Below are 21,643 nucleotides of genomic sequence, written 5' to 3' on the forward strand. Positions count from 1 at the left end.
GCCCCTGCTTTGTCAGTGGAAACAGCAGGGACTGTAGTGACTAAGATGTCAAATAACGGAGCACACTGTGATTAGATGCCAATTACTTAGGATTAATGAGATACACGTAGATTAACTTCAAATATTCTTATAACTCTGTTAAGCAAAGCGCCAATGGTTTCGTCATTTTATTTTCACTTGGCTAATCTGTGCAAACTCTACAAAGACCCATGAGAAATAAGTCAAAGGTACTTATTCATGTAAAAAGTATTAATTACTTTATGTGCTAATTTATTAGTTACGTAGCATGTGCTCCAAAAGGTTTGGTAAGTAGAATACATAAACTAATTAATTGTGGCTTAATTTAAATTCACGTGTTGGTGATACATTTAACGTTGGTGGACCAGTGTGATGAGGAATTTACTCAAGCAGGTAATGTGTGTTCACAAAGGGCCAAAAAACAGACAAGCATTTTAAATGACAAGCATAAACGAAAGTCAATATTTAGCTGAAGTTCAGTTTCAAACTTTACTTTAAAATGAACATTTCTAGTTGAATTAAAAAAAAATACACACTTGTCGTGGATCATTGAAAAAGCAAGATAACTGGAAGGAAAACCATCTGTAACTTACCACTGAGTAGAGGGAGCAAAGGATTGTTGAGGTAGTTTACAAGCTTAACAGCTTTTAATAACAACTTGGAGAGCTCATCTTCAAATACAAGCCCAGGCCTTTGGTCTAGAGCAGTGGTTCTCAAGCTATAGATCGCGCCCCTTGAGAGGGGGGTGAACCACCCTTCAGAGGGGTTGCATATCAGATCTCCTGCATATCAGGTATTTACATTAGGATTCATAACAGCAGCAAAATGACAGCGATGAAATAGCAACAAAATGATTTTATGACTGGGGGTCACCACAACACGAGGAGGTGTATTAAAGGGTCACAGCATTAGGAAGGCTGAAGACAGCTACCGATTCAGTAGAGATGAGAAGAAGTCAAAGCGATCTGCACACAGGTAAGTCTAGATACAGTCAACTCTTGCTGCCCAGAGGATGGAGGCAGGACTGTGAAATGCAGTGTTCTGGACATGACATGTCCATGGCACTCACGAACTCACAGCAGCTGTGGTTACCACCCATGTAAGACCTGCACAAGATGGCCCTGTCTATCATAGGTGGAGGAGGGACTCAAGAGCCCTGTCCTTCCCTGAAGAACTATTGGCAGTATTAGTAGCTAGGAGAAGAGGAGACCTTTTCTTCAGGGGTAGTAGAGCCCCTGGTAAACTGTCCATGCTCCAGGAAATTCCACCCTCCAAATGCTCACCCAGAAAACACAAAACAAGAACATGTGAAAGTAGCAACCCCGGGTGAAGGGTGTTTGTTTAGAACAAAGGGTTTCCCTGGAATGGGAAGAGACAGTAATTGGGGGGTGAAAATGAACATATTGTATAAAACTGCTGATGAATAAAGAAATGCATTTTTAATGAAAAAGGAAGAAATATTTCCCAGAATGCACCTTTTCACATGCATGTGCGGGTGAACACAAGCAGATTTGTTTGTGATGGTCTATCCCCCTCAAGCCTTTTCTGTGTAGGAATGTGGTCTTGTTGAGGAACCCTGGTCCCTTTAATAAATGGCATTCAGAAAGGTGACACAAGGGACTGTGAGTGCCAGGGCAAACGCTGGTCTTTCTTCAGACCTAAGGCTAGACGGTAAGAGGAGCATTCAGCGAAAGGGTGTTCTTTTCCCATCTTTGAAAGTACCAAGGTCTTCGATGAGCTGGCCTGACACAATCTGACTCCCCTTTCCAGCCTATCACTGCTCTCTGCCTGTTTCTGAGGTTCAAGGCCAATGACATTAACCACTTTTGGATATAAGCAGCAAGATCCCGATTCACTGCTCTTGTCTACATACTCAAGAGTAAACCCAAACAGGCAGCACACTTTCTAGCTGCAATTTAAAACTCCTAATTCTAATTCAGTTTATTTCTTTGAAGCTTCAGTTTTAGTATGGTAAGCAGGGTGGAAAGCTACGGGAAAGATAGAAATCTTTAAAAGGAGCTCCTGGCATTAATTAGTGCAAAACATTAAAAAAAAAAAATCGAAAGTAGATCTGATTTTTCTCTTAAAACATGAGCCTGAGTGCCTACGACCTGGGAAGGTGACGTCATGAAACAGTGGATGTGAGCATCGTCTAGTAACTTATCATAATGTGAACCTCTGGCTTCTGAAGCCTGGACTGTATGGGGAAACACTCATTTCAGGGATTCTCTGTCATTTACCACCCTCCCTTATCGCTCCCTGGCTGGTTATGAAACTAGAAGGGATTTCCATCTGTCAATCATGCCTCCAGAAGATCCTCTCGCCAGAACACGGCTTGCCATTTGAACCGGCAATTTTGATTGTAGTTGTGTTGAGAACGTCAGCTCACTATTGGTCATCCTCCCCCGTTCTGTGCCGATGCGGAAGCTCGGAGGCAAACGTGCCAGTCAAGTCTAACTTCTGAACAAAACCTTATGGCTCACAACATGATTCATTTTAATTTAATTTAATATAATGGCCTTTGTATTCCTTTCATACTGAATTAACAAAGTAATTTACGGGCCGGGTGTGGTGGCGCACGCCTTTAATCCCAGCACTCGGGAGGCAGAGCCAGGCGGATCTCTGTGAGTTCGAGGACAGCCTGGGCTACCAAGTGAGCTCCAGGAAAGGCGCAAAGCTACACAGAGAAACCCTGTCTCGAAAAAACCAAAAAAAAAAAAAAAAAAAAAAAAAAAAACAAAGTAATTTACTTTAATCTTAATTTATTTCTTTTAATAACCTGAAATGGGGTTTCCCTTTTCTCCCTACCTTTTATACTTGTTTACTTTAGGTGATGAAATTGTATGTATTTATCATCTACACCATACTTGTTTCACATATTTATACATGTGGAAGGCTAGCTTTCAATTAGATAGCATTCGATTACCTCATACTTATCCTAGGAGACTGAAAACCATTCTCTTATCCATTTGCACAATGCAATACATTAACTGTGGTCACTATTATATACAAAAGATCTCTTGAAATGATTCTTCCCAACTAAAGATGTTATACCCTTTGACAATCATCCTCCCAAACCCTCCACTCACACAAAGCTCTGGGAAACACATTCTGTTCTCACCTCTGAGCTTAACTTTTAAATAGTCCACAGAATTGTCAAATACTTCCCAATAACATAAATTATTTAATGTAGCATTAGAAATGAGTAGGAAGAAAATAAATATGAAACTACACAGCACGTTAAAGCCAATAAGAAACAGTTTTGCATTATCTACACTGCTATCTGTTGTCTTATTGGCTGCAAACAACCACAAATAACAAATCCTTCATATCTGTAGGTTTTTCATCCACAGATTCAACTAAACTAAGATAAGAAATGTTTGGGGGAAAAATTGCATCTGGAGTCACACATACAGACTTTCCCCTTGTTATTCCCAAGCAACAGAGTTTAACAGGCATTTATGCTGTATTGTGTTTATATTAAGTGATGCAGAGATGATGAAAAGCACCTAGAAAGATGTGGGATTATAATGCAAATATCCTGCACCATTTTATATAAGAGACTTGAGCTTCCTCAGATTGTGGTATACTATGGTACCTTAGAACCAGAGTCTATCTATGCACCTTAAATTAACATACCTTAGATTGTGCTTAATGAATACCTAAGCTATCACCTTGACCATGATGGCTGGCTTAGAACTCACTCTGTAGACCAGACCGGCCTTGAACTCACAGAGATCTGCTTGCTTCTGCCTCCCAAGTTCTGGGATTAAAGGGATGCGCCACATTACCTGGACTTCTAGTAGATCTATTAAAATCCATTAGATAAAGCTCAAACCTTAGTATATATATATAACAGTTAGCAACCTAAAACTAAAAGACAACAGCTTAACTTCTGAAAAGGAATCTACCCGAGATTTACCCTGGGCATAATAGTTACTGGTAAAGTTTTGCAGCTATTTCTCTTAATACCATAAACAATACAGCAGCAGCTTCTCCGATGAGTTCAGAAGTTCTAGCAGTTGTACATAACTGAGAAAAACCAAAGAACTACAAGGCAAAGGATCAACAATATAGTAGTAATCTGTAGATACTATGTTCTAAATCTGAAACAAAGTTAAAAGAACGTATGGGCACATGAGAATCAAGGAGTTTATCAAAATATCTATACAGACTCACAAAACTCAAAAGTCTTACGTAAAACCAGTCAACAAATTACAATTTAAAAGACTCCAACAACAGCAATAAAAATTTTAAATAACTAGGAAAAGCTAACAAAAAATATACAAAACCCATGTGGACATAGTAAGACTTCACTACAGGATATTAAAATTTCATTAAATGTAGTAGTGCACTGTACTTATCATACTAGACGTCTTATGAACTTGTAAGCATTTCTCAAGAGAACTCATCTGGCTTCTTGTAAGTAATTCTGCCTAGGGGGATTCATCTGAGCAAAGCCCAACAATTCAAAAGGTTCATGAGATTAAAGACTAACTAATATCTGCATTATTATATAAATAAGCTCGATTGTTACTTTAAAATTTTCATTTCTTAGTTTCTGAGTCAGACTCTTCTGACACATTCTAGAGAATTCCTAGCAAACTGTTAGATCCTAAGTTAACTTGTAAGCCCCACCTGTCCAAAGACCAGGTAACTTCCTGGGATTCTGGGAGTTGTAGTTCTTAGAAAGTAACAACAAAGCCTCATGGGAAAGTACAGTGGCTTATGGGTTTTGTCCATATAATCCCCAACAAAACATGCCCCAGGGCCACACAGCTGAAAAGTTTTTCCATCTTGGTCAGTACTTAATATTTTAATAAAAGCTTGCTTTAATTTGGCCAGAATGGTAGAACTGTTTTTTGTTTTTTTGTTTTTTTTCTGGTGAATTTCAATACTAACACAATGTGAAATACAAACATCTACTTCTATGCATACACCTTTCCTCAACTTTAAAGAAACTAAGTGTCCATCAATGAATAAAAATGGATAAGAAATGGATAAAAATGAAATAAAACTTATTCAGGACTTCATGTGCCACTTTTGTGTTGTCTAGACACCACTGCCCCCCCTCCCACCATCATTTGATTATATCATCCTGCGGCCAGGGACACATCTATCTAGAGGCAGGTTAAGTGCCACCAGACAAAACCCAATCAAAGCAGCTCAGTCCTGTGACTGTTAGCGGTTCTAGAAAAAATGGAAAGAAAGAAGCAGTTACTACCAAGACTGTGATGGCCGAAATGGAGCAACTTGGGGGTGGGTGGGGTTAGTATTTTATTTAAAACATCTTTGCTCATTACAATATAGATCCGACATATCTAGTTGTATTTGTTTTGGTACCAGTCACTGATGGCAGCTTGCAGACGGCTATCTTCCCTTCCACGATTACACAGAAAAGTCTGAATGATTTTCTGACACTGGGTGATCCGGTGACTCAGGAAATAAACGGAATCAATCCTGACTCACATGGGCCATGAAAGACTCCATCTTACTAGTCCAGCCCCCTCCACAGACACAAGGATAGAGTCTAGAATGTCCACAGAAAACCATCCCCATGGACGCTGAAAGGGCCTTGACATAAAGTGGAGCAGTATCTATCTGGGTATCACCTACATACATCCCCTGACACATTTTAAACCATTTTCGGATAGCTACTAAAGCTAGAACAATGTAAATGGTTCTTTACATTGTACACCTTGCTAAATCTAGCATAATGCAATGTTTATATTGGTTGTTTATATTGTGCACCTTGGAGAATAATAAAGAGGAACACATTTGTATGTGTTCAACAGGAGCATTTTTTTTTACATTTAAACATTTTTAGATTTATTTATTTTATGTGTGTGAGTGCTTTGCCTGCATGTATATCTGAGCATGACTGGTGCCCGTAGTGATCAGAGGAGAATAGGAGATGGCCTGAACTGGAGTTACAGATGGTCGTAAGCCATCATGTGGGTGCTGAGAACCAAACCCTGGCCCTCTGCAAAAACAAGTGCTCTTCATCACTGAGACACCTCTCCAGTCCCTTTCGGAAGATTTTTTAAAATTTTAATCTGTGGTTGGCTAAATACATGGACGCAGAGCCAGTGGACCAGGGAGGCCGGCCATTGCTGAATGACAACAGACTATGAGATGGTAAGGGGTGTAACTCAGTCAGCAGAATGCTTGCTTAGCATGCTTGATGCCTTGAGTTCCATCCCCCAAGTCAATAAATCTGCTCCTTAGTCTGGTTTCTGTTGCTGTGATACACACCAGGACCAAAAGCAACTTGGAGAGGAAAGGTTATCGTCGAGAGAAGCCAAGGCAGGAACTTAAGGTGGAAACTGAGACAGAGACCATGGATGGATGCTGCTTACTGGCTCCTTCCCTGCTTCTGCATGGCTATCTTTTTTAATACACCTCAGATCTACTCGCCCAAGGATACTGTGGTCCACCTCAGATCTACTCGCCCAAGGATACTGTGGTCCACATTGGGCTACACCCTGTTCTGTTAATTAGCAATAAAAAAAAATATACCCTCATCCTCACAACTACAGTCATGCTTATAGGCCAAAGTGATGAAGGTCACTCTTTAATTGAGGTTATCTCTTGTGAGGTGTGTCAAGTTGCTAACCAAGACTCACCACCACTTCTGGCATGATGACATTTATCTATAATCCCAATACTCAGGAGTTATAGGCAGGTAGATCAGTCGTTCAAGGTCACCATTTCATAGTAAGTTCAAGATGAACCTAGACATCATGGGATCTTGACAAAGGAAGAAAGAGAGGGAGGAAGGGATGGGCAGAGGGCGGGGAAAAAGAGACCATGATCTATGCTAGACTGGGAATTCCAGTGGGAAGGCTGCTGCCTTGTTTCTGAAAAGAGAGATATTCCTTCTGATTCTGGCTGCCTGGAGTCCCAGCTGTCACCTCATACCCGGGGGGATGCTTGCTTGAGGATCAGGACAGGAGGATGGAATGGCCTCATTAAGCCAGCAAATCACCTGCCTCAGAACTGGCTCTACCTCCTGATTAGTTACGTAATTATTTCCTTCCAGCAATTAAGCCATTTGAAATCTTGTTTTCTTGTACTTGCAGTAAAAATCATCCAAACTGAATCTGTGCAAAGCATAGCATAAGACAAATAAGGCTTGCTGAAACAATTCACCATCCCTGCCACATAAAATGCAAAAGCAAACAACTTAGGCTTTTAAAAGGAAGTGTCAAACTTAGGACATGATTTCACCACACAAAGGGTTAAAAATTCATACTATTTAAAAGCTTGGCCGGAATTTTCTCTTGCTCCTGAAGAGACAAAGGTTTTTAAGTGTATGTATATTTAGGGTGCCTGTGGCCCTATTCATCCCACAGCCCTAAAACTTGCTTAGAGAACTCTTTTGATCAATCCTGGCAAAGCCAATCACAGTGTTGTTTTAGGAAATCAATATGACATACACAAACCCCTTTTTCTTTTAGGAGAAACAAGACTTTGAAATTGCCTTTCCTTGGTGTTGTCCTAAATCCTCACTAAGCCCCGACAAGGAATACAGCAAAGCTCAGAAACGTCTGTCCAATTAATAAAAATGTGCTTCCAAAGCCCAGCTTTCAATTTTGACAGAGTATAAAATTAAGAAATATATACAAATGCAAACTGAAAACACTTCAAAGCACAGCTTATGAATATCAACATCAAGGTACATCACTCACTGTGTTGGATGACTGCCAAATTTAATGATGATTTTTTTTTTTTTTTTTTTTTGCCTCCTGACTTATGAGAGTCACCCTGAGACCTAAGTCCCTGTCTAAAGCAAATGAAAAACTTATTAATAATGTGAGTAGATCCAGGGCCCCTTCACCAAGCAGTAAAGCTCTTGGTCAGGGCCAGGTCATTTTCTTTATACTTTAAAAGGATTTGATTGACTTGTTTAACTTGCTTTACATAAGCCCAACCCAGCTCTATCGGCATATGGGGGTGGTCCATGAATATTTGATAATAGTAAATATGGATGCACAGGCTATTATAGCATCCAGGGAAAGTGATCAAGTCCAATAGCTACCTTTTTCTTGTGATAAAGCTGGGTCACAGGAGAGTCATGCCTTTTATAGCAGAGTATTACTTTAGGAGCACACCAAATCCCAGTAAAAATAGAAGCTACGACATTAACATTTATGGCTTATATGTATTGGAAATTTATGTAAGATCTATGCATGCTATTCTACTTTATCTTTATCATAATACCACATGATAGACGTTGAAGTCCTATTTCCCCAAATCTAGAATAATATAATGAGCCAATATTTTATATACCAATAAGAAAAAAATTTCAACCAACTAGAATTATAATAACCTTTTTGTAAGATGCAATCTAAATTCCAAGAAGTCTAGATGTGGCGGGGGAAGTTACAAAATCAGCAAGGAGGTTTGCCTGAGGCACAGATCCACTCCACCCAGATGCTTCACTTGCTGAGCTCTGCCCGATACAACTTGCGCACAATGACTGTGGTCCCTGCCAGGTCCCAGCAGTGAAGACACATGAGCTCCTCCTTCATCTACTCTGGCAGCAACTCTGCTCTTTGTGCTGAGGCCCAGGTTGATTCTGGAACTGCCTAATGAACATGACAGAGCCTCTGTTTCCACCTAGGTTCCTGAATGACTCCACATAGCACAGCCCAAACCCTAAACCATGTGCCAAATGAGAATGCCACTTTTTACTTTGGCTCAAGGAATAAATGCACTTTTTTTTTTTTTTTGATGAAGCCACTATCACCTGGGGAAATGTTCCATATAAGTCAAATAGCTCTGGCTAGGACAGTGGCTGAATTCTGAATTTGACTCTGAATGTCAATTTCTAAATCCTGGGCTTATTCTTTTGTGCCAGGCAAACTTAAAACTCTAAACTTAACCCTCCTCAAATTTAAATGCATGAATAAAATGGTTATTCATTTCATTTTACAAAAAAAATTTCATCACTTTCTTTCAATGAATAGGAGGAAATGAAAAGACTAAAGATTGGTATAGTTTAGGGGTAAAGTATGGCCAAGGACAATGGAAGCTTGTGTGTATGTCATAACAGCGCATTCTCGAGGGGGCAGACATAAAGATGGAATGATTTCTAGAGTGGATCTAAGCATCTGTGTCCTACACTTCTTCTGTCCTGTTTCAGTTATGTGCAGTTTGTGTTTCAACAAAGAAGTGCCAGGTGGCTGTGCTAGCCCTGGCCTGTTGTTTGAATTTTTCAAAGTATAAATGGCTTTGTTTCCCGAGAGGCCTAAGCAGAGGAAATAGAGGAAGAAGCATGGCCACCAATGGACGCAAAAGAGGAAAAGGTGAGGACAGAAAACACGAGGGTCACAAGCACAGGGCCTGGATTCAAGAGGAGAAGCTGAACTTGTCTTCAACTCTGACTAGATGAAGCACCCGCAACCTGGGGTGATTATCTGGCTTCGCCACCATCCACTCTCATTCACAGATAGTGTGGTGACAGAGCCCAGCTCAGGTGTGGTAAGAGTTAACTGAGAAAAAAGAATGCAAGCAAAATGCATCCCTGGCAGCCCAGTGAGCACACGTGGAATGCTAGCTGTTACTGTACTTGTTAATTATCAGCCTCCTTTCCCAGCCAGATGCAAGCCGCCCGGTGTGCCTTAGTGTAGATCTCCACACAACAGAAAACACAACTCCTTCAAGGTAGGAAACCATTGAGGAAGAGCCTGAGCAAGCTCTCACATCCAACAAAACTCCCTGCTAACATGCCTTGAAGGAGCACGGGCTGAGAAAACAACAAAGAGATGTTTGGTTCACGGTACTCCACATCAGTTCACACACAACGGCTTACATAAAAACAACACACCTTTTCTCATCTCACAATGTTAAAGGGAATAAGAGAAATTAAAACAGAAAAAAAAAAAAAAGACCCTACCCTTTGTTTTTCATTGGTTCCTTTTTTGTTGTTTTCCTTCTTCGTTTCGTCTTCATAGACAAGGACAAAGTCGATTCGTCTCTGGCCATCGGTGAAAAAGAGCGAGTCAGGCTTCCCGTTAAATTCTTCCTGTGGGGAACAGAGACAAAAACGCGGTCATGTGAGTTTTTGGAAAGGTAATGATTGACAAGTGTGCACTTCTATGAGTTCAGGGACGAGCTCACTGAGAGAGAAATACATTCATGCCTAGTTCCCTGATCTCTACAACATTATCTGTTCTTGGTGGGAGGAAGTCTGTGACTTGAGGAGCAGGGGATTTACCTGGAATGCTTGGGAACGGTCAGTATTACACGCAGGACACAAGTGTCCCAGATTCTACCTGCCTGGACAGCAGAGGGGAGTCAAGGCTGGACAGGAACTCAGTAATAAGCACTTCCTGGCTATAGGACTGAATTTTTTAGCAAGAAAAATATGACACTTAACACTATTGATGGAAGCCTCATCATTTGTCTCTTATTTTCTAGCTTTTAATTGCTTTTCATGGCATTTGCATCATCTAGAGGTCATTGCTTCATCCAAGGTATCATTTTAAACAAATGCCGAAAGAAACTGCCATGTGTACAAAGCCACATGAGTCATTGGTGTTTGAGAATCCCCAAGCAGTGTCTCCTGACCCATAGGAAGCAAATTTTAAAACTTGTAAATATTGATAGTAACACATTAAATGAGTCTTCAAAGCTTGAAAGATTATAGCCTAAAGTGTATATGGTGGTACAAGCTACTATAATCCCAGTACCAGGGAGGCTGAAGCAGGCCAGCCTGAGCTACAATGGGGCACTCTGTCTCAAAAAAAAAAAAAAAAAAAAAAGGGGGGGGGGGTGGGGGATATTAAATATAACAAAGTAAGATATTACAGCAGAAGATGGGCCTGATATAATTGCCATCCCTCTGTTCCCATACACACATGGACACAGTTGGTTTAATCTGCCATGAGGAGCCCGTGTTCTCACAGCCTATAAAAAATGCTCATGTTAACTTCATTGTTTAAGAACCAGACTGCTTTTTAACTGGTAAGTGATAGTTTTAAAATTTCCCCCACTAAAAACAAATGGGGGATTGTGTTTTACAATCATTTGATGGAATGGCTTGCACGAGATGTTCATTAGACGTGATTAATTCTCTTCTGCATTCAAGCATCGGTTAGCACAGAAACCATTCAACTCCGCCACCACCACACCACCTCTTTTTCTTCACACCTCTGAGAAGACGGAATCTTTGCAAGCCATAACACTGCTGTGTACTCTTCCTTTCCTCTCTCCCAATAGGGGGTGTGTGAAGGCTTTCTCACAGTCACTTTCTATTCTTCATGCTACCTGACCTGCAGAAGCTGCCTCCATCCCCACATCCACGAAGTCAGTGGTTCTCAACCTTCCTCACACTGCGACCCTTTAATACAATTCTTCATGCTGTGGTGACCCTCAACCATGTAATGATTTTCATTGCTACGTCCTAACTGTTATTTTGCCATTGTTAAGAATCATAATGTAAATATCTGTGTTTTCCTGATGGTCTTAGATGGCCCCATGAAAGGTCTTTTGACACCACCCCATGCCGCACGGCTGAAGATCTCTGCATTAAGGGCTGCCATTGACAGTATGGCTCTGCCTACGGACTGTTCTTATCCAGGGCACAGAACATCCATGGAAATACGACACATTCCTGGCTTTTTTTTTTTTTCTTCTTCTTCTTCATTTGCCATTTCAGGCATTTAAACTAACATTAAAAGTAAAGTTATATAAAAGTGCTAAACCCTGTATTTTCCATTTCAACTACAGGGCTTTTCAGGTGCCTTCACGTCTTCTCTCTGTTGAAGGTTTTACTATGGGTGATGACTAGGGCAGCTGCCAGAGGGAGAGGGCCCACGAAGGGGAAAACCAGGAATGATTTCTCAGAATGGCAGTGGGAAGTTGGTAGTGTGCAACAGGAAAGCCTGGTTATCATTGCAGACATCTGAGAAGTGGACAAAGACAACCTGATCTCGGGAGCCTTTGGTGGAGCTGAATAGATTGAAGTGCTGAAGAACCGGGCCTGGAGTGGACAGCACCATAGTGCCAGCCACACACCCTGGCCTGGCATCACCCCCACACAGCGGCACAGACTGGCAGCTACCTCCTAAATCAGCCAGTGGGCACAAGAACCTCTTGTGTGCGATACAGGACCATGGCTCTTTGTACGAAGACCCCAACGAGTTGGCACAACTGCCTGTGTGAAGCTAATGGGGAGAGTCTGATATGGAACTGTCAGGCTGGGCTGCCAGGGAGAGTGTGCCAACTTCCTACTGGTGTAAAAACCAAACTTCTCACCTCTTGGCAGAAGACATACTACCAGGCAACTGGGAGGAAGGGACAAGTCTAAATTAAAAAAAAAAAAATCCACGAACAGAACCATTTTGTTTTTTTGAGGAAAAAAAGGTTGGGTTTTTCAATATCAATTTTACTTACAGGCCTGACTCAAACAACAGCCCATTAAAATGATGGGCAACCTAAAAAATACATTTCCCAAAGTTTTACTTTATCTAGAGAAAGACATTTTTTTTTTAATAGTTTCTCAAAACAAACTTTGATCATCTTTTAAGTGACTGGAAATTCAGAGACAGACCATTCGCCCCCGGCCACTGGGTCCTCTCTTGGTGTCTACTGAATTCTGGTGTTTAGTCCTTTTGCCTAAGTCAAATGACACAAAAATGAACAGTCAAACAGAATCAAAAACTGTGGAGCCCAGTGATTCCTATTAAGCAACTTAAGTTTAAAAATATTTAAAGGAAAGGCTTATAATTTATTAGGTATTAACTCATTTTAGAGATAAAAACTTGTGTATAGTTACTGACTTTCTCACTGGGAAATTTAATTCTTATGCTCATCAAGGTGACTTCTTAACTTTTACCCTCAGAGTCTCAGGCAAATGTTTTCAATGTCAAGGAAATAAACATCCTTTCTGATCTTTGTGATTCATCCTTCTGCCTGGAAAGTGTCCAGAAACTTTCGAGTTACAGTGCCATGTCTATAATATGCTCCATCTTTTTATACCTCCCCAACCCAGTCCTGAGGAAATGGACTCTCACTGTGCAACCTCCTCTTCCAACCTGACCCAATGGTTCACCTTTGATAAGGGTTCAAAGCACTACTTACATTCACTTGTTACTGCATCAAAAGAAGACAAAACAACCCTGTCATCCACTGCTGAACCATGGCCAGGCCCCACTGTCCTTCAGCTTTGACAATCCACACTTGGACAGGGAAGGCTCGGTATGACCACTAGGGCATCTTAGCATCAACGTTTGGGTAAGATGGATCACAGTGACGGTAGGAAGGCAGGCCAGTGGTGCTCAGCCACAGGGCACGTCCCAGGCGCCTCTCAATCTGCATTCTCTCATTCTAGTCACTCTTTCAATGAAACAACCCAAAAGGCAGGACCCTAGCCCAAATCAGAACAAAAAGAACTGCACATATGGGCCAGCCAAGGTGGCTCAATGGTTAGGGATACTTGTTACCTGGGTTCAATCCCTGAGCCCACATAGTGGAAGGAGAATGCTGACCCCCTAGGTCTGGCTTATGAATGGAAGCCACACACATGCATGCGAATAAATAAAATGTAAAGGGAAAACACTAAATGCTGGCATCAAATTACATTGTCCATGGATTGTAAGATTACAGCTTCCCACAGCTTCTTCATGGATACTTCGTTTGAGTTAAGTCTTTCCCCAGACTCCTCCACCCCCATCACTCCACCACCTGCTTCACCCTTCTGTTCCCACTACTCTCCTGTTCTATTTTCATTTCGTCTATAGTCTGCTAGCCCCGCCCCTACAGAATGGCCCATTCCCAGTGTCCTGGCTGCCACATGCACTCAACGTTAAACATAACAATATCTGAAGCTAGGACTCACATACGAGAAAGGACACGCTGCGTCTGTCTTTGGGAGCCTGGGTGACTTCACTCAGTATCACTTTTTCTCCCAGTTTCATCCATTTACCTGCAAATTTCATTTTTCTCTGTATAGGCACCACATACCTATTTATCAGTGGCTAGACCTCCGGGTTGTTTCTACTTCTTAGACATCGTGAGTTGAACCTCAAAGGACTTGGAGGTACAAGCATCTCTGTAGGAGGATACACAGTCCTTTGGGTTCAGGCCCGGGAGTGATACAGCCAAGTCATGCAGAAGGTCTGTGTCTCCTGTTCTGACAGAGCTCTATACCAGTGCTTCACAACCATCCCAAGGCTGCCACTCACGGTTCCTCGTGTTGTGGTGACCCCTCCCCCAACCATAAAATTACTTCGTTGCTACTTCATAACTGTAATTTTGCTACTGATATGAATTGTCATGTAACCATCTGTGTTTTCCGATGGTCTTAGGTGACCCCTGGGAAAGGGTCGGTTGACACCCCCCCAGGGGTCACGACCCACAGGTTAAGAACCACCGCTCTACACTGGTTTCCGGAGTGGCTGCACCAGTTTGTGCTTCCATTAACAGTGTGTAAGGGTTCTCCACAGCCACACCAGCATTTGCTCTCACTGTGTCTCCGGTGGACGGCCATCCAGACTGGGGTGAGATGGGATCTTAAAGTGGTTTTGGTCTATGTTTCCCTGATTTCTAGGGATGCTGAACACTTTTTAAAGTGTTCACAATCATCTGTATTTTGTCTTTTGAGAACTTTGTTTGGTTCCATTACGCATTTACTCAGAGTTGTTTGCTTCACCTGTAGAATTTTTTAAATTCTCTGTAAACTCCAGACACTAATCCTCTGTCAGATGTGTGTCTGGCAAAGGTGGTACCCAGTCTCGGGCTGCCTCTTCCCTCAGCTGACCGTCTTCTTTGCATGATCCAAGCAGGATGTGCCCTCCCCTGGTGCAGTAGTGGCAAGAAAGTTATGGGAGCAGCCAACTCACCTCTTGCCTGGATCTGAGCCCTGCTCTCCAAGAGGTCACTCACACCTAGCACTATAAACATGATAAGAAGCCATGGCTAGGGAGGCCAAAGGCCCCAGGACAGAATCTACTGATGCTGCTTTGCTAATTGGTCATGGCTTTCAGCAAAGTGTCTTCTAAACATTGATGTTTTGACATTGGGATCAGATTCATGAACTCAGAGCAGCTGTGGTTACCTGCTTAATAACCGTACAAGACAAAGTCAGCCAAAACTCCAACATGGGTGGGAGGAGTGTTCGCCAAGAAGGAGCTATGGGAAGTTGATAGCGGCTGCAGGAGGGAGAACCATTCTTTTTGGAAGGTGTTCCCTCTGGCAGGTGCAGTGCATGGTCCCACATCCATGCACATATGGGCAGCACTCATTGACGCTGGGAGCGGACTGTGGTCGTTTGAATGAGAATGGCCCCCATAGGTTCAGATTTGTGAATGTTTGGGCCATAGTTGGCAGAACTGTTTGGGAAGGATTAGGAGGCGTGGCTTTGTTGGAGGTGTGTCACTGGGGGGGGGTGGGCTTTAATGTTTCAAAAGCCCACAGCATTCCCAGTTATCTCTCTGCCTCCTACTTGCAGATAAGATGTAAGCTCTCAGCTACTGCTCCAGCACCATGCCTACCTGCTACTATGTTCCCTGCAATAACAGTTATGTACTCTAACCCTCCGCAACTGTGAGTGCCAAATTAGATGCGTTATTAATAAGTTGCCTTGGTCCCGTCTCTTCACGGCAATAGAAAAATCAACTGAGACAGGGATATCCTGAGGGGGAACTTGGAAAGTATAACAGGGGATGAAAATGATCATATTTTATTGTATATGGCTATGGAATTCTCAAGAATAAAGAAAAATTCTCAAGAATAAAAAAAAAATACAGATTTGTGCTGGTCCCAACCTTGGTCAAAGATGCTTCTTATGGCAGGTAGTTGTCAGTGTTGAGGCCCATCACTGTTCAAAGAGCTGAGAGTAAGTGGCGGTGACTGCTTAGCCATAGATAGGACATCTACATAACCCCCTGCCCGAGGCCCAAGAAACATCACAGAAGGAAGAAGGGTGGTACAGAAGCCAGAGGATATTGTGGGGGGCTGCGAAATGCTGTCCCCAAGACAGGACAGGGCTGTCGGACACACGAGCTGAGTAACTGTGGTTAACTACATAAGATGAGGCCAGTTAAATATCCCACCATGATGCTGAGGGAAGAAGGGGATAGAACATGGAGGTATGGGGGAGTAAGGGTAGAGACTATCAAGACACACATATGGGTTTTGAATACATATATGGAATTTTCAAAAAGAAAAAAAAATTATTTTGTTCCATGCCTTCAAACTAGTATGAATTTGAGAAGGTAAAAAAAAAAAAATGTACGTTGTTTTTGCTGTTGTTAAGGTGCACGTGGGCCCTCATCCCAGTCACAGAATCAAGTGAGACTTCCGGTTACTATAGGACAATGGCTAAGAGAAGATGTCTCAGAGTGAGTGCTTTCCTGTAAAAACTTGCCAGGGAAAGTCCACCGAGGCAATCTGAACTTCCCCTTGAAGAGGAAGCAGTCACAGCAGAGGGAAATGATATGGCCATGTGGAGTGTGTCCCCTGGACAGACATGAGGTGTGGCAGTGAGAGGGGCCTGAGGAAAGGGCTGCGTGCATGGACGCGCTTTGTGTCACTCAGGGCAGGCACAGCGGAACACTCCTCGCCTCACTAATAAACGCTGTCAGGATCCTTGACATCAGTTATTTCTGTGACTATGAAATAACTTGTCAACACTGGTCTAGTCTCACGTGTTTCAAATGACATTAAAACAGGTCCCCCCAAATCCCTGCTGGAACCCAGTCCCACCTCACTCCAGCAGAATCTATTACCAACATTTCAAGTGCTGACGTTAAATTATTTATTCACAATCAGGATGGAATGTGGCTGTATTAGAGTCTGTGCTCACACTCATGTTTATGTATGAGAGGCTCTGACACTCGCCTCGGACAGCGGAACTGATTGCATCGCACGAGTTTCCACACAACCTGAAACACTGGAGTGGTCCGGGCTCATCTGGGCTAACAGCTTTCACCTCACACAAAGCAGCCCTAAGAGAGGCTTGTTTTCCAATAATAGCTAAGAAATTGCACTATGAAAAATACCCAAACTTTCCTATAATTAAAAGAGCAACCGTAGTATGAGTGTAGCAAAGAATTGCTCTCTCCAGTTCCTGTGACTAGAAAAATGAAGTAGTTAATTCTAAGACCATGTGGGGAGCGAGGGGCACTACTTGCAACAGAACTAAACTAAAAATACAGTACCTTCATTGTACAGTGAACTCTGAATTCACACACACACACACACACACACACACACACACACACACACACACACACACACACCAAGTTCAGGTCAGAAGCCTTTATTCAGATCTCAAAACACAGAATTTAATTTCACTTGCATGCTACAAACGGCATATTTCCATTTTTCCTACCTACTAGAAAGACACAAGGTATAAATAAGTGAAGTGTTTTCCTCTGAACAATAATGGAAACACGCTACAAGGCAGATCAAATTTCACTCCTTTTATCTGATCAAAATGCAAACTGCAAGTCAATGTCAAACGCCAAATATGAAGCTAAAAAAGTTCTAGGACTGCAGCAGCTGGGGGGGGGGAGCTGAGGGCTGAGAGGGAAAGACAAATATTTGAAGAGAGCGGGGAGGGTGGAGGAGAAGGACGTAACACATTAGTCACAGGGAAAGGAGAAGTGTGTGGGCACACAGAGCCGGCACCCAGGAGCTTCTCTCTGACCAGACCCGGCATCCCAGAATGTTGACTGCGAAGAAAGGGTAAAGGGGAAGACGGTCCCTGAAGGGAGGGCTGTTTTTAGAGTGTGTCTCAGGATGTTCCGAGAACTTTTGGTGTTGACTCTGGGACAATCAAGGTGTAATCAGGAGGGAGCCAGTGATTTCTGTATGAATCAGTCTCCCCTGGGCTCTCTGTTAACTAGTCAGTTCTGAAGGCAATGGCCAGTTCTTGTTCACCCTGGGCTCTCTGTGGGGCCTCTGCATGTATTAGGACTTCAGGGTTTTTCCACCCCCCAAACCACACAGACTCCCCTTCTTCTCCTAATGGAAAAAAAAAATCATGTTCGGTACAAAATAACTCTGAACAACACAGTAAAGTATAAAGGAAGAAATGAAAGTCCTATGTAACCCTGTCTCCCAGAAATGAGCTGAGTTTTTAAATATTTTTGGAGAGCATCCTTCCAGGCACACTCACGCACATATTAACTAAAATGGTACCATACGCACACACTGTTTTACAAACATCGATCAGAGGCATTTTCCAGCTTTATATAACGCTCTGAATCATCATGTTTAATAGCTGCAATATAATTTAGCTAAACAGTTCCCCCACTGATGAACACAGAAGTTGCTTCCAATTTTCTGCTTCTATAAACACTGCTGCAATGCGCTTCCTTGTACATATGTATATGTGCACATGTTCAATTACTATTTCATTAGGCTAAATTCTGGAAGCAGATTTTAAGTGCTCCGGCCTGTTCAAATGCTTCAGATACACGAGCCACTAAAACCATCGCCCCAAATCACACGCCCACCGGCACAGTGTGAGAATGTGAGTGCGCCAGGCACCCCCCTCCCTAGATCACAGCCTTCCACATTTTCACTACTGCAGCCAAAGATGTGTGTTTTGTTTCTTTTTTTCTTCTGCACCTTTTAACTAGAGGACACTAACATCATTACAAGCCCTGCCCAAAGGAATTACTACATTTTTAAGTCGTACCCATTGCTACCCTTGACCTAACTGGACGTTTTAGTAGATTCTCTTGAGCTTTCGTGGTGAAATCTCACACAGGGAAATGGGCAAGAGGGCAAAGAATGGACTTCCAGGACTCCATGTGGTTCAGTCTGAAAACCCTGCTGCTACAAGACAACACGTCAGGGCCAGCATTGGTGGAGATGTGAGGGAAGGGCTGGCAGAGGGGCCAGTGCACCCCCGAAGGAGCCCTGCAGCCCGCTGACTGCAGAAATGAGGGTGCATAACCACTGTGGACACTGGTGACCACCTGACGCAGAGTGATGCTGGCTGAGACACAGTTAGAAAGGCAGCAGCCTGCACTTACGGAGGAGACGGGAACTGTACAGACAGAGAGACCCGAGGATGCACTCATTTTTACCCAGTGCATCCTGGAAGGAAAAGGGAGACATAGTCCAGGCACTGTCAGCCCGCCCTGGGTTCAGCACGGCTGACCCGTTATTTTCATGCAGGCATTAAACTGAAATGCGTTCATTTCAGAAGGTCACCGGAGCAACCGGCTGACTTTCCATCATAGATTACAGGCCACTCTCACAACCACCAAACATCGGTTAGGCATTCCAACTCACACATTTCTCTATATTCAGAACCTACCACTTATTCGGCTTATAATGACTTTGGTTTCAAGTTAAATTTGATGTCAAGGTCTTTAAAAAAATGTGCTGTCTTTTATCTGTAAATTATTTCCACAACTTTCCAAGTGGTAGCATTTGTTATTTTCAGTTATTTCTCACAAGACACAGATGTGGTTGCTTGTAAATACTCGGCTATATCATTACAATGTCTTTTTTTATGTGCCGTGGCTTCCTGATTCAGCGTGTGCATTCTGTCATCGCTTCCCTGTGCTCTATGATTAGGACTCCACATTCCAGATGCCAGCAAGGACAAGGCACACCTTCTCGAGCATCCTTGTTGCTGTTTAAATATTCTTAAAATTTCTGAACTAGAGTAGAGGACGTAGGGAGACAGAACGCTAAGGTGACCTTTAAAATAAAATTTCTTTAACAGGAATTCACTGGGCCTGGGGGATGTGGCTCAGTGGTATTAGCCTGGTCCCGGGTTCCATCCAAAGCGCCACACAGAAAATGAACTAGCTGTGGAGATAAGCTATGGGAGACCGCGGTCAGGTGCCTTCCTGCTGGGCAGGGAGCTCCCCTCACAGCCATCTCTGAAACCATGGAAACTACAGTGTGGCTGACTTCATCTACATGACTTCATTCTTTTTAATTTCCTGTTTTCCTATGGGTTTTCTGCCGTTAAAAAAAAAAATCAAACAATAAACACACACAGGTTAGCCTTAAAAATAAGAAAAACAGCATTGATGTGTCAAACAATGAAAAGTGAAAGTACCTATCGTAGCTCTTTTTTTTTTTTTTTTTTTTTTTTTTTTTTTTTTTTTTTTTTTTTTTGGTTTTTCGAGACAGGGTTTCTCTGTGTAGCTTTGCACCTTCCCTGGAGCTCACTTGGTAGCCCAGGCTGGCCTCGAACTCACAGAGATCCGCCTGGCTCTGCCTTCTGAGTGCTGGGATTAAAGGCGTGCGCCACCAACGCCCGGCTTCGTAGCTCTTTTTATGATTTCCTTTTCTAGAACAAAGTGCCATCTGTTTACACTGTTCTCAGCTGCCAGTGGCGGTATTGGTAAAAGAACTGTGAGGGAGAGAAACTACAAGGAACTGCCCACCTACTACCCACTAGATAAGGTGCGGTGACAGGCTAAAGACCCGTGGCACAAGAGGGGCTGTCCCCGAAAGCTGGCCTCCAGAGGTCTCGGGTCCCCAGCTCAGTGTGTCTCAGTTTAACACAGTCTATGGTTGGTTCCACTTCCACTCACTTGCGTAACAGTTTGAATCCATGTGGGATTTTAGTTTCTACCATCTTCTGAAGAATGTTGTGCAGGGTTTTCCGCCGGAAACAAGATGGCTGTCCTAGATTACATGTCTGAACTTGTAAGCAACAGCTCCCCATCTTGTATTCTGGAATCAGCTGGAACCAGAAGAGTGATACTCTAGCTTCTGGTGTCTTGGAGCATTTTCGTGGTGCCCTACCTGTAAGTTGAGTCACTGTAAGATTCTTGGTCTTCAGGAACACTAATTTTAATGTAACTTTATAACTGTATGTTCTTCTCCACCTCCTGTGTTTTTCTTCTTCATTAGCCATATTTCAGCTACTTTTAACAAATCTAACTTGTTATGTATTAAACGCTAACTTCCTAGGTCTTAAATATACTGGTCGACCCCATTCACCAAATTCAGAGCTGCAAACTGGCCCCTCTGGCCCATCATTCACGTCACATGTTCCCCTGGCCAACAGTCTCCGTCTCTAAATAAAGAGTCACTGCCCAACAGGTTCCTCGGCTGAAAACGAACACAACCGTTTCCCAATACAGCTGGCCACACTGTGACTTCCTGAGGACACGGCTGTCCACACTGTGACTTCCTGAGGACACGGCTGTCCACACTGTGACTTCCTGAGGACACAGCTGTGCACACTGTGACTTCCTGACACAGCTGTCCACACTGTGACTTCCTGACACAGCTGTCCACACTGTGACTTCCTGACACAGCTGTTCACACTGTGACTTCCTGATACATCTGTCTACACTGTGACTTCCTGATACAGCTGTCCACACTGTGACTTCCTGACACAGCTGTCCACACTGTGACTTCCTGACACAGCTGTCCATACTGTGACTTCCTGAGGACACAGCTGTCCACACTGTGACTTCCTGATACAGCTGTCCACACTGTGACTTCCTGAGGACACAGCTGTCCACACTGTGACTTCCTGAGGACACAGCTGTCCACACTGTGACTTCCTGATACAGCTGTCCACACTGTGACTTCCTGACACAGCTGTCCACACTGTGACTTCCTGAGGATACAGCTGTCCACACTGTGACTTCCTGAGGACACAGCTGTCCACATTGTGACTTCCTGA

At 43.0% G+C, this 21,643-nt stretch overlaps 1 protein-coding gene across 2 annotated transcripts in view; it reads right to left on the minus strand.

Moving 5' to 3' along the window:
- Positions 1 to 21,643, minus strand: part of Ano6 (anoctamin 6) — a 187,564-nt gene that overhangs the window by 68,124 nt on the left and 97,797 nt on the right. For both annotated transcript variants that reach the window (XM_028869300.2, XM_028869301.2), the window contains one exon: positions 9,920 to 10,048. In XM_028869300.2, coding sequence (XP_028725133.1) covers positions 9,920 to 10,048 — 129 coding nt within the window. The remainder of the gene's footprint in view (positions 1 to 9,919; positions 10,049 to 21,643) is intronic.

The sequence above is a fragment of the Peromyscus leucopus genome, chromosome 20 (genome assembly GCF_004664715.2).
Source record: "Peromyscus leucopus breed LL Stock chromosome 20, UCI_PerLeu_2.1, whole genome shotgun sequence".
Lineage (NCBI taxonomy): Eukaryota > Metazoa > Chordata > Mammalia > Rodentia > Cricetidae > Peromyscus > Peromyscus leucopus.